The sequence below is a fragment of the Anomaloglossus baeobatrachus genome, chromosome 7 (assembly GCF_048569485.1).
Source record: "Anomaloglossus baeobatrachus isolate aAnoBae1 chromosome 7, aAnoBae1.hap1, whole genome shotgun sequence".
Classification (NCBI taxonomy): Eukaryota; Metazoa; Chordata; class Amphibia; order Anura; family Aromobatidae; genus Anomaloglossus; species Anomaloglossus baeobatrachus.
Genome location: NC_134359.1, coordinates 96722136 through 96736647, shown reverse-complemented (window position 1 = coordinate 96736647; position 14512 = coordinate 96722136). Strand labels below are relative to the sequence as shown.

The 14512-nt window shown below is 43.9% G+C and overlaps 1 protein-coding gene across 1 annotated transcript in view; it reads left to right on the top strand.

Annotated features, from left to right (window-relative positions):
* LRRFIP1 (LRR binding FLII interacting protein 1) overlaps positions 1–14512 on the top strand; it is a 193995-nt gene that overhangs the window by 167814 nt on the left and 11669 nt on the right. Inside the window, exons 21-22 of the mRNA XM_075317511.1 lie at positions 3929–3978; positions 13658–13757. Of these exons, the coding sequence (XP_075173626.1) occupies positions 3929–3978; positions 13658–13757 (150 nt within the window). The remainder of the gene's footprint in view (positions 1–3928; positions 3979–13657; positions 13758–14512) is intronic.

The following is a 14512-nucleotide window of genomic DNA, read 5'->3' as shown; positions in this document are numbered from 1 at the left end:
TGAAATGATGTTCAATTTGCCTTTTTTTTTCCCCCTCAGTTTTTTTTTGTTCCAATACACACAAAGGAAATATACAGTCAGGGCCAGAAATATTTGGACAGTGACACAAGTTTTGTTATTTTAGCTGTTTACAAAAACATGTTCAGAAATACAATTATATATATATAATATGGGCTGAAAGTGCACACTCCCAGCTGCAATATGAGAGTTTTCACATCCAAATCGGAGAAAGGGTTTAGGAATCATAGCTCTGTAATGCATAGCCTCCTCTTTTTCAAGGGACCAAAAGTAATTGGACAAGGGACTCTAAGGGCTGCAATTAACTCTGAAGGCGTCTCCCTCGTTAACCTGTAATCAATGAAGTAGTTAAAAGGTCTGGGGTTGATTACAGGTGTGTGGTTTTGCATTTGGAAGCTGTTGCTGTGACCAGACAACATGCGGTCTAAGGAACTCTCAATTGAGGTGAAGCAGAACATCCTGAGGCTGAAAAAAAAAGAAAAAATCCATCAGCGAGATAGCAGACATGCTTGGAGTAGCAAAATCAACAGTCGGGTACATTCTGAAAAAAAAGGAATTGACTGGTGAGCTTTGGAACTCAAAAAGGCCTGGGCGTCCACGGATGACAACAGTGGTGGATGATCGCCGCATACTTTCTTTGGTGAAGAAGAACCCGTTCACAACATCAACTGAAGTCCAGAACACTCTCAGTGAAGTAGGTGTATCTGTCTCTAAGTCAACTGTAAAGAGAAGACTCCATGAAAGTAAATACAAAGGGTTTACATCTAGATGCAAACCATTCATCAATTCCAAAAATAGACAGGCCAGAGTTAAATTTGCTGAAAAACACCTCATGAAGCCAGCTCCGTTCTGGAAAAGTATTCTATGGACAGATGAGACAAAGATCAACCTGTACCAGAATGATGGGAAGAAAAAAGTTTGGAGAAGAAAGGGAACGGCACATGATCCAAGGCATACCACATCCTCTGTAAAACATGGTGGAGGCAACGTGATGGCATGGGCATGCATGGCTTTCAATGGCACTGGGTCACTTGTGTTTATTGATGACATAACAGCAGACAAGAGTAGCCGGATGAATTCTGAAGTGTACCGGGATATACTTTCAGCCCAGATTCAGCCAAATGCCGCAAAGTTGATCGGACGGCGCTTCATAGTACAGATGGACAATGACCCCAAGCATACAGCCAAAGCTACCCAGGAGTTCATGAGTGCAAAAAAGTGGAACATTCTGCAATGGCCAAGTCAATCACCAGATCTTAACCCAATTGAGCATGCATTTCACTTGCTCAAATCCAGACTTAAGACGGAAAGACCCACAAACAAGCAAGACCTGAAGGCTGCGGCTGTAAAGGCCTGGCAAAGCATTAAGAAGGAGGAAACCCAGCGTTTGGTGATGTCCATGGGTTCCAGACTTAAGGCAGTGATTGCCTCCAAAGGATTCGCAATAAAATATTGAAAATAAAAATATTTTGTTTGGGTTTGGTTTATTTGTCCAATTACTTTTGACCTCCTAAAATGTGGAGTGTTTGTAAACAAATGTGTACAATTCCTACAATTTCTATCAGATATTTTTGTTCAAACCTTCAAATTAAACGTTACAATCTGCACTTGAATTCTGTTGTAGAGGTTTCATTTCAAATCCAATGTGGTGGCATGCAGAGCCCAACTCGCGAAAATTGTGTCACTGTCCAAATATTTCTGGACCTAACTGTACCTGTGTATAAGAAATTGTGTAATTGCAATAATTTTCTGACAAAAATACTTCATTTTCTGGAACAATTTCAAGGGTTCCAACACTTTCGGCCATAACTTTATATTCAGGAGGAGCGAAGCGAGCCTTTGTGTTGTGGTCGCTTCACGGCCAAAATATCTGAGCACCTGCGATACTCAGCCGAGGTCCACAAGTACCCTAGCACCCCAATGCTGGATCAAGTAACAAGCACTAACCAGAACCAAAGGACCATCTGATTGTCTGTCTACATTTCCAGGATTTTTTTTTTTCAACAATTTGGTGGAGCAAATATAATTGAAAATAAAAACTGAAGAACTCCAAACCCATCTTTAGACAAAACTGCACCATAATCTTATGTGCGAATACTCAAACTGTGAATGTGGCCTTACAACACAATACTACATGAACAAACCTCAGACATACCGGTATTTATTTTTATTTTTTTTTAATGGAGATTGACAGAAATTACAAGAAATACACTAAAGAAGAAATTGTAGGAATTGTAGTATTAGCATATTCTTCAGTGGCCCTCTGCTAACATAGATCATGAGTAGGGCTTCCTGTCATGTTCATAGGCCCTAATGAGAACAATCCAAGGGTCCATCTGTTTGAGGCCATGCATATAAGACATTTTTTCAAGTTTTTATATTTATTGCTATGAACATTTGTGTCTCCCTCAATCTGTAATTTACAGGCTGTAAAAAAAAAACCAACAATTGAAAAAATTCCATTAAATGTCATATTTGCAGTGTCACACGATAGTGTAAGTTAGTGGTAGATTTGACTCCGGACTGACAAGTTGACTAATGTTAGCATGAGTTATGCATGAAGGTTTGTTGGCATGGTATTATATGCATGCATATTAGAGGAGTTTCCCTGCTCTTTGTTGATGGCTTTTCTTTTGGCTAGGTTATCAGTATCAGATTAGTGGGATACTAAGGACTAATTCAAAGGTCCGAGCATAATTTCTTAAAGCATGGACTGGTTGCGCCTCTTCCGGACCGAGTGTGACAGTTTCTTATATTTCTGGTCAGGAGACCGGTGGTCAGTTTGTGTGTTGTGGTCTGAAATCGTACTGAAATCAACAGACTTCAGAATAAACCCCAAGGGATCATATACACAAACAGATAATTGTTTAAATGATGAACAACCAGGATTGTAATTTGAGATGAACAAAGTATTTATACAGAAAAAGAATTGTGAATTAACTGGCTGAATAGCGATAAGTCGCTCAACCCAATCACATTACACAATTATCATGAATGATGGGTTGACTCATTAGGCCCAGGACACAAGGCGAGTAAAATCGTACGAGTGGAATGCGATAAAAAAAAATAACATTCCACTCAGACCAATGTTACTCTATGGGGCTGATCTGCAAATTATTTTTTTTTTGTCAGTCATAATAGGACTGAGAAAACAATCGCAGCATGCTGCAAGAGTCAGCGAGAGACGTGTCACTCGCACCCATGCAAGGTTATGGGTGCAAGTGAAACATGGGACTGCACTCAGATGACCTCTGAGTCCAATGCGATATATGCATCTGATGACGATTGAGGAGATGGAGAGATTACTCCCTCCCTCTGTTCCTCAGCTGTGATCAGATCACAAGATTGGTTCACAGTATAATGACATTCGGCTTATACTTGCAGCAGAGCCTGAGCTGAGGGTCATTAGTATATCGCATCCGATGCTCTCGCATCCAATGCCATATGTTCATGTGGCCCTAGCCTTACTGTTAGAAACTGATAGATTATCTGTCAGTGTCACTCCTGTCACTTCCCACCAGTCAGCCAGCTGAAGTGGCTGTGGCACGCTAATTTTTAGCGAGGGACAGCTCCCTACATTTTGTAGCGGATGTGCTTTGAATTACCGTGTGGTCCAATAGGACTGAGCTGTGGAGGTCTGCACAGCACTGATCATGGAGTTAAACAGTGAAGAGTGCGCACCCTCACTAGAGTCCTCATTCTCTGTCAATTAGTGAGACTCCTAGAAGTCAGATAACTATATTGATGGTCGATCCTAAGGAAGTCCTGGAAAACCCCTTTAATTATTTAGATACTGTCTGTGATCACTTTTTTTTTTTTTTTTTTTTCAACATTTCCTTCTCTTTTCTTTCATTTATCTTAACTCATTCCCTTCTGTCCTTGACTGGTTTTCTAAACTTTCTTCTCAAAGAGATCAGGCTGAAGAAGCTGATGGATGAGCGAGAATCCTTCCTGGAGCAGGTAATGCAAGGTTCTGAAACGCATTTAGTTTGGCTTCTTTAGAAAAGTTTATAACAGAGCTTTAACTTGCTGAAACTTCTGTTAATATGATATCCTTAGAATTTTAGAATATTTTTTACATATGTTCATTTAAGCCAGATTCCCATTGGGTAGTTCTGTCAAGCATTACGTCACAGACTGTCAGAATCCCAGAAAGCCTGAATTCGACAGGAAGCCCAATATAGCCCTGATGGAGCCATTCACTTGCATGACGCCAATGGAGTCACTGAGCACACTCTCTGGCCTCCATTCTCACAGTATTTGTCTTTTTCAGACATGCACAAAAATCTGGTTTTCCACTTTTTTTGCATATCTGAAAGACTAATAATGGCAGTAATGAGGCCAGGTAGTGTCAACCGTGACTCCATTGACTTCATGCAAGTAAATGGCTCCATCAGTGTGCACGTTAAATTATCTTTTGGCTTTATGAGAGGAACTCTGATGCAATGCTCAACCCCATAACATACAATATAATGGATATATCCATCATGAAGACGGTAAGGGTATGTGCGCACGTTGCTTTTTACCTGCTTTTTACCTGCTTTTTTGCTGCTTTTTCTTCTGCGCTGTTTAATGCCAAAATGGATGTGTTCTTCTATTCAAGCAAAGTCTATGGGAATTTTGGTTTCTTGTTCACACTATGTTGTTCAAAATGCTGCCTTTTTGTGGCAGAACTTTGGTCAAAAACTCAGCTTTGCAGTGCAAAACCCAAATGGCAAAAACAATTGACATGTTGCTTCTTTGAAAAGCTGAGTTTTTGACCAAAGTTCTGCCACAAAAAGGCAGCATTTTGAACAACATAGTGTGAACAAGAAACCCAAATTCCCATAGACTTTGCTTGAATAGAAGAACACATCCATTTTGGCATTAAACAGCGCAGAAGAAAAAGCAGCAAAAAAGCAGGTAAAAAGCAGGTAAAAAGCAACGTGCGCACATACCCTAAGACTGTGTAGAGAAGGCTCAGGAATGGCGTCTGTTCCACATGCAGCAGCTGCTAGCTAAATTAAATCGCCATCATCTGTGGCTAACAGCCATGGGCATCTGTTAACCATTTAATGGGAACCTGTCAGGTGTAATATGCACCGAGAACCACGAGCAGTTCTGGGTGTATATTACTAATCCCTGCCTAACCGTCCCTGGATCTAGTAGCATAGAAAAAGATCTTTAGAAAAAGTATTTATAAAGATCTTTTATCTTATGCTAATGAGTCCAGGTTCTAGTTGCGAGGGCGTTATTTCCCCCAACTAGTCCACCCTCTTAGCATGTTAGCACGCCCACAGGGGTGTGCTAACATGCTTCTCAATGCAGCATCACCAGCAATGACGCGCGTACCTGTCTCCACTGTTCAAAAGTCCACGACACTTTCGGTCATGCATAGTATGAAGCCGGGTGTACACGTCCCAGCTTCAGCGAGGTCTACTGCGCATGACTGGAAGTGCCCAGACTTCTGAACAGCGGGGACAGGTACGCGCGTCATTGCTGGTGATGCTTCATTGAGTAGCATGTTAGCACACCCCTGTGGGTGTGCTACCATGCTAAGAGGGCGGACTAGTCGGGGGAAGTAACGCCCTTGCAACTAGTCCCTGTGCTCACTAGTATATGATAAAAAAAAAAATCTTTTGAAATACTTTTTCTATAGAGCTCTCTTTATTTATGCTACTAGATACAGTGACTGTTAGCCAGGGATTAGCAATATATACCCAGAACTACTCATGGTTCTGGGTGAATATTGTACCCGACAGGTTCCCTTTTAAATGCGGCTATCAATTACTGAAAGTGGCACTTGCACACATTGGCCCACCGCAAAGTGGCCGTGGTACCAATGGGATACTATACCAGCCAGGAGACAGCTGAAAGCCCCATCACTACCATTTGCTACTCCTAGGTGACTTTCACTCTATACTGCAATTCTTTGGTATTGGACAATCACAAGTTCAAGTCCCCCAACGGTACTAAAATAGGGTAAAAAATAATTTTTTAAAAATATAAATAGAATGTTAAATACCAACTTTTCTCTATTAATACATTTTAAAAATTAAACATATCTGGTATCACCACATCAGTAAGGCCTGGTCTATCTAAATATAAAATCAGTTAGCCCTTAAGAGTAAACACTGTAAAGGGTAAAAACAAAAAACTTTACAATTGCATCATTTTTCAGCTACCCCACTTCCTTAAAACAATAAATAAATAAAAATATATAATATATATGTGTGTGTGTGTATATATATATATATATATAATATATATATGTGTGTGTGTAATAAATATATATACATACATACATACATACATACATACATACATACATACATACAGTATATATGATCACAACACATCTACCAAAAATTGTATCAATAAAAATGCAATTCTACACTATGGAAGAATGTTTGCATTTTTTTTATTCACCATTTCATCTTATTTTGGAGGTTCATTTTTCCACATCATGTGCTAAATAGGAAAAAAAAGACATTCAGAACTACAACTCGTGCCACAAATAAAAACAAGTCTATGTTGATAGAATAATAAAGTTATGGGTTTTGGAAGAAGGGTAGGGAAAAGCAAAAACACAAAAATGATAAATTGTATGGATGTTAAGGGGTTAACATGACCGTGAAGTTAATTAAGTCGGTAGTGGGTGTATGGTGCGAGCACATGGGTTGAGCTTGCCTCGTATACGGCAGGTATGGGCTGTGTGTTACAGCCAGGATTTGCCTCTCACAATAGCACAATCAATCACAGGTTCAGTTTCTCTAAGGCAGGGGTGGGGAACCTCCGGCCCGCGGGCCGTATACGGCCCGTGACGACTTTTTATGCGGCCCCCGGGCACATTCCCGGGGACCATTGTGCTTTGGTGGCAGCCGCGCTTTTCCCGGCTGCCGGCCCTTTAAATCCCACAGCCTGATGCCCTGTGGGTAGATGCTAGAATGTACGGGCTCTCTCCAGATCCTGACTTCCAGGACCTGACTGCAGCCCATACATTCTAGGCTTATCCCCGGCCTGTGTGCTCTGGTGGGCGGGTAAGCAGCAAGCTGCGATAAAGTCACACAGAAGAGCTGCAGCAGGTTTACCAGCCTCCCGAAACTGTGCTGTGTGTGTGTGACTCTCCCTCCCCCTCACTGCGAGTACTCAACCCATCGCTGCCCCCCCCCCCGCTCAGTGCTGTGTACACCCTCGTACTGTGTGTACCCCCCAATGCTGTATGTACCCCCCAATGCTGTGTGTACCCCCTCGTGCTGTGTACCCCCTCGTGCTGTGTACCCCCTCGTGCTGTGTGTACCCCCTTGTGCTGTATGTACCCCCTAGTGCAGTGTGTACCCCCTAGTACAGTGTGTACCCCCTAGTACAGTGAGTACCCCCTAATGCTGTGTGTACCCCCTAATGCTGTGTGTACCCCTTAATGCTGTGTGTACCCCTTAATGCTATGTGTACCCCCTCATGCTGTGTACCCCCTCATGCTGTGTACCCCCTCGTGCTGTGTACCCCCTCGTGCTGTGTGTACCCCCTCGTGCTGTGTGTACCCCCTCATGCTGTGTACCTCCTAGTACAGTGTGTACCCCCCAGTGCTGTGTACCCCCAGGTGCTGTGTGTACCCCCTAGTGCTGTGTGTACCCCCTAGTGCTGTGTACACCCCAGTGCTGTGTGTACCCCCTCGTGCTATGTGCCCCCTAGTGCAGTGTGTACCACCTAGTGCAGCGAGTACCCCCTAATGCTGTGTGTACCCCTTAATGCTGTGTGTACCCCTTAATGCTGTGTGTACCCCCTAATGCTGTGTACCCCTTAATGCTGTGTGTACCCCCTCGTGCTGTGTACCCCCTCGTGCTGTGTACCCCCTCGTGCTGTGTGTACCCCCTCATGCTGTGTACCTCCTAGTACAGTGTGTACCCCCCAGTGCTGTGTACCCCCAGGTGCTGTGTGTACCCCCTAGTGCTGTGTGTACCCCCTAATGCTGTGTACACCCCAGTGCTGTGTACCCCCTCAGCGTGGTGTAACCCCTCACTGCTGTCCGTGCCCCCCCTAGTGCTGTCTGTACCCCCTGGGTGATGTCTATGCCCCCCCACCAGTGCTGTCCGCACCACCTAATGCTGTCCATGCTGCCACCAGTGCTGTCCATGCCACGGTGAGTGCTGCCTGTGTCCCCCTTATGCTGTCCATGCTCCCCAGTGCTGTGTGCCACCCCTCAGTGCTCTTAACTCGCTACTGCTGTCTGTACCCTCCCACTGCTTTCTATGCTCCCCAGTCCGTGCTCTCCTATTGATGTCTATGTTCCCCCAGACCTGTCTGTCTCCCTAATGCTGCCACCCAGTGCAGTGCGTGCTGCCACCCAGTGCAGTGCGTGCTGCCACCCAGTGCAGTGCGTGCTGCCACCCAGTGCAGTGCGTGCTGCCACCCAGTGCAGTGCGTGCTGCCACCCAGTGCAGTGCGTGCTGCCACCCAGTGCAGTGCGTGCTGCCACCCAGTGCTGTGCGTGTCCCCAGTCATGTCTGTGCCACCGCCAGGGCTGTCCATGCCCCCTACTGATGTATATGCCCCAGCCCCTCCTGTGATGTATATGCCCCAGCCCCTCCTGTGATGTATATGCCCCAGCCCCTCCTGTGATGTATATGCCCCAGCCCCTTCTGTGATGTATATGCCTCAGCCCCTCCTGTGATGTATATGCCCCAGCCCCTCCTGTGATGTATATGCCCCAGCCCCTCCTGTGATGTATATGCCCCAGCCCCTCCTGTGATGTATATGCCCCAGCCCCTCCTGTGATGTGTACTCCCAGTGTCTCCTGTAATTTATGCGCCCTGGCCCCTCCTGTGATGTGTATGCCCCCAGCATCTCCAGACAGAGACAAACCTGGAAAAGCAGCTGTGAGAAACAAGATGATCAATATCACCGAACATTACAATCGCACCAAAGAGAAGCAGCTCCGGCCACCACAATAGGGGTGAGTTAATCGTTTGACCAAATATAGCAGGGTTATTTTTCAGGTTGATAATGTTGTGCGGCCCCCAAAGGTTAGTAGGAAATTCCAAATGGCCCCCGGCAGTAAAAAGGTTCCCCACCCCTGCTCTAAGGGGACTAATAAATACAGTGGAAAGGAAAAAAAAAGTTTAAATCACCCTCTTTCCCCCATTAAAGATAAGGTAATAAAACAATATGTGGTATTGCTGCAGTCAGAAAAGTCCAATATTTCAAAAATATAAAAATAATTATCCCGATCAGTACACACTGTAAACAGAATTTTTTTTTTTTTTGATCTCTGCAATACTACAAAAAGTGCTGTAACAACCGATCAAAATGGCATATCGATCCCAAAATGGTATCAATAACCCCATTCTCGCCCCACAAACATTTAAGCCCCTTACATGGCTCTATCAAGAGAAAAATGGAAACCTTACAAGTCTTGGAAAATGGAGACACAACCAAAAAAAAAATATTTTTTTAAACCTCAGATTTTTTTTTTTCACCACTAAAATTAAAAAATAAACTGGATATGTTTTGGTATCTCTGCAATCATACTGATGAGGAGCATCATATTGCCAGGTTATTTTTACCACACAATGTACGCCGTAAAATAATTCTCCAAAACCGTGTCAGAATTGTGGGGGGCGTTTCACAGATTCATTGCACTTGGATTTTTTTCCCATTTTCCAGTACACTGTAGTAAAATGAATGGTGTCATTCAAAAGTACAACTCGTCAAGCAAAATAAACAAAACCGGTCTGTCTATGTGGACAGAAAAATAAAAAAGTTATACCTCTGGGAAGAAGCGAAGGGAAAAACAAAATGTAAAAATGGAACTTGGTCGCGTCGTGAAGGAGTACATGTACAAATCATTTCACCCCACAAATGAGCGTGTTGCTTATTTGTCAGTAGATTGGGGGCCGCTTAGGGTATGTTCACACAGGGCTTTTTTGGTAAGTTTTTGCTGCGTTTTTAAGCTGCAGATTTGCCTTGGTTTTATGCAAATCCATGCTAATAAAAAGCTGCTTTTTACAGTCCAAACAAGGTCTATGAGATTTCTGAAATATCCACACACAAACACCTGCAGATTTTTTTTCCTGACTGTTTTGTGAAATACATGCGTTTTTGCTGCAGATTTCAAACAATGAGATGTCCATTCTTTGCAGCGTTTTTGCAAGGTTTTTTCATTGATACAACCCATTTTGTAGAAAAAAATGCATCAAAAATGCACCAAAAACGCAGGTGACTCAAATAAGATTTCCTGCCACAATATCAGGTTTTGGTCAGGAAACAAACGTACAGAAAAAGCCCTGTGTGAACATAGCCTTAAGGCCTAGTCACACACAACGACTTACCAGCGATCCCAAAAACGATACAACCTGATAAGGATCGCTGGGAGGTCGCTGGTGAGATGTCACACAGACCGTACCAACGACGCAGTAACGATCAGCGACCTGTATAACGATCTCAGGGGGCGTTGGGACCATGCTAGGTCGTTGGTAGATGTCAAACACAGCGATACGTCCTGCCCAGTAGGACATCACCTTTGAAGAAAATGGTCTGGACCATTCGGCAACGACTAGCGATCTCACAGCAGGGGCCTGATCACTGGTAGATGTCACACATAACAAGATCGCTGACGAGATCGTTGCTGCGTCACAGAAACTGTGACTCAGCAACAATCTCTTTAGTGATCTCATTGTGTGTGACGGGACCTTTTAGGGGTACTTCTCACATAGCGAGATCGCTAGCGAGATCGCTGCTGAGTCACGGTTTTTGTGACGCACCAGTGACCTCATTAGCGATCTCGCTGTGTGGGACACTGAGCAGCGATCTGGCCCCTGCTTTGAAATCGCTGCTAGTTACACACAGTGCTGGTTCATTTTTTGGACGTTGCTCTCCCGCTGTGAAGCACACATCGCTATGTTTGACAGCGAGAGAGCAACGATCTGAATGTGCAGGGAGCCGGCATATGGCAGCCTGCGGTAAGCTGTAACCAAGGTAAATATCGGGTAACCAAACGAAGCCCTTTGCTTGGTTACCTGATATTTACCTTGGTTACTAGTGTCCGCCGCTCTCAGGCTGCCAGTGCCGGCTCCCTGCTCCCTGCACACGTAGCCAGAGTACATATCGGGTAAATAAGCAAAGCGGTTTGCTTATTAACCCGATGTGTACCCTGGCTACGAGTGCAGGGAGCTAGAGCTAAGCGGTGTGCGCTGGTAACCAAAGTAAATATCGGGTAACCAAGTGAAGTGCTTTGCTTGGTTACCCGATATTTTACCTTAGTTATCAAGTGCAGCATCGCTTCCACGCATCGCTGTGGGCTGGTCACTGGTGAGATCTGCCTGATTGACAGCTCACCAGCGACCATGTAGCGACGCACCAGCCATCCTAATCAGGTCAGATCGCTGGTGGGATCGCTGGAATGTCGCTAAAGTGTGACGGTACCCTTAGACAGGGTCCATTTACACAATTATCAGCCTAAGTTTACACAGTCTTTTATTTGCCTTTCTTTGGTCCACTATGTAACACCAAATTGTGTTGTAATTTAGACCGTGATCCGTTACCAATCCACCTCTCGATGTACCACATCCACAGTGCTGAGAGCTGAAAAACATGTCTAAAATACAGGATCATTCATGACCTGTAACGCACAAATTGCTGGGGAAACAAAAAGCACAAAAGGGTCTTATCTGATGGTAAAAGGCAATAAAAAAGTGTGTTGTATCAGCTGACAACCAAATTCAATGTGCTTGTCCGCTCACCGCTCACCAAGAAATGTCCTTCATCATCATCACTGGAGATGCATAAACCTTCATAGCTGGCGTCCACAAATTTCATAAGACGCAAGTAGAGAAGAGTTTGATCCAGCACCAGTGTAGTTAAAATATCAGTTTATTATAATCATGACAAACCATAGAAAGATAAGTTAAGTAAAAGTCCAAAGTCCGTCCGAAATGCGTCCGGTTGCACGCCTTGCACTCATTCCATGGACTTTTACTGAACTTATCCTTCTGTGGATTTATTTTAATGATTATAATAAACTGAGATTTTAACTATCCTGGTGCTGGATCAAACTCTTCTCAATTTGATTCCTAAAAAGTCAAAGTGCAGAGAGTCGCTCATGTGGTGGGCTCATGTACCACACAACAATTAATAAGTCAGAAATATCAGCTGCTCTAGTACCACAGGTTAAAAAAAACCCTGGTGTGTGCTAGAAAGAAGTAGGTGGACTCTGCACTTCTGATAATGATCCCAAAAAATCCCAGGAGACTAACTTCAATTATTGTGCTTTATTTTATTGTTTGTTTTTATTTATTGTCATTTGACTTCATCAGGAAAACCACATACTCTGATGAAGAAGTCAGCTGACTTTGATAAGCATTGAAAAAAAGGTGCAGTAATTCAGTAAAGGCCCCGTCACACTAAGCAACATCGCTAGCAACATCGCTGCTAACGAACAACTTTTGTGACGTTGCTAGCGATGTTGCTGTGTGTGACATCCAGCAACAACCTGGCCCCTGCTGTGAGGTCGTTGGTTGTTGCTGAATGTCCTGGGCCATTTTTTAGTTGTTGCTGTCCCGCTGTGAAGCACAGATCGCTGTGTGTGACAGCGAGACAGCAACAACTAAATGCAGGCAGCAGGAGCCGGCTTCTGCGGAGGCTGGTAACCAATGTAAACATCGGGTAACCAAGAAGCCCTGTCCTTGGTTACCCGATATTTACCTTTGTTACCAGCCTCCGCTGCTCTCACTGTCAGTGCCGGCTCCTGCTCTGTGCACATGTAGCTGCGGCACACATCGGGTAATTAACCCGATGTGTGCTGTAACTAGGAGAGCAAGGAGCCAGCGCTAAGCATTGTGCGCTGCTCCCTGCTCTGTGCACATGTAGCTACAGCACACATCAGGTAATTAACCCGATGTGTGCTGTAGCTAGGAGAGCAAGGAGCCAGCGCTCAGTGTGCGCTGCTCCCTGCTCTCTGCACGTGTAGCTCCGTGCGGTGGTAACCAAGGTAAATATCGGGTTGGTTACCCGATATTTACCTTAGTTACCAAGCGCAGCATCTTCCACGCGGCGCTGGGGGCTGGTCACTGGTTGCTGGTGAGCTCACCAGCAACTTGTGTAGCGACGCTCCAGCGATCCCTGCCAGGTCAGGTTGCTGGTGGGATCGCTGGAGCGTCGCAGTGTGACATCTCACCAGCAACCTCCTAGCAACTTACCAGCGATCCCTATCGTTGTTGGGATCGCTGGTAAGTTGCTTAGTGTGACTGGACCTTAAGTCTCCTCTGATTTTTTGTATCTTTGTCAGCAGAGCAGAGTCCACCTACTCCTTTCTGATTCATGGCATGTAAGGATTTGGGGTACATTAGTTCTTGTGTATATGTAGCTTATTAAAGTAGCCCCGTTTGTTGCTCCAGAGCTTTCAGGTAGCAGCATGCTCTTTCACATTACCTATAGCTTGGGGCTGGCTTCATGGCAGGTGACATTTTTAGTGAAGGCAGTAAGCCCTAAATTATTATTAGGTAGTTCTCTATTGGACATACTCAATAAGCAGTATAAGCCTCTGGCCTGACTGTAGTGAGCACATTGTGTGGCCACTTTGATGTCGATTCTTATTTTTTGCAATCTTTTGGATATTTTGTGCAGAACGTACTAAATGTCAATCCTGAATGTTATCTTGTCTCAGATTAAGAAGCTTAAAGGCCAGCTGGATGAGAAAAGCCCCAGGAACAAAAGTCCGGAGAATCCAGACAATGAAAACATGGAGAATGGCACTGATGTGCAAAGTGAGCGGGGTTTAACCTACCTTGTCTATAAAATTATAGTTCCAGGATATCTGATCATTTGTGTATTAAGTGTGAAGATTATTAACTCACTGGCTAAATATCTGCATGACTAAGAGCACGTGTTCATGTGTGTATGCAGCTGTGTGTGCTATGATCCAAAGGGAGTAGGCAAATGTAGCAGAGCAGAGTTTAGTTATATGGAGAGATATATCTTTGTGTGTGTGTATATGTGTGTGTGTATGTGTGTGTGTATATGTGTATGTGTATATATATATATATATATATATATATATATATATATATATATATATATATATATATATATATATATATATATATATATAATAAATATATATATATAATTTAATGGGCCAATAAAGTATTAAACTTGGAACGCTACTTTAGAAAATTCAGCTCTACTATATTTGTATATATTTTATTGTTTGGGAAACAGACAGTGCTCACATTAGAATACCTGGCCAAATCGGGGATTGTGATCAAGCCAGGTCTGTGTTAAACCGTCCTTAGGTTACCCATACAACATAGATGAGTATTGATGAGAGCTTGTTTGGCCAGCAGCTTTCGCTCCCCACTTCCATGTGCTTAAAGGGAATCTGTCATCAAGCTTTTGCTATGTAATCTGAAAACAGCATGCTATAGGGATAAAAATACAGATTTTTTTAGTGATGCGTCTCTTATTCAGCTCCAGGAGATTACCATTGCTGGACTATATTGGCTAGTCTGACCACGCCCCT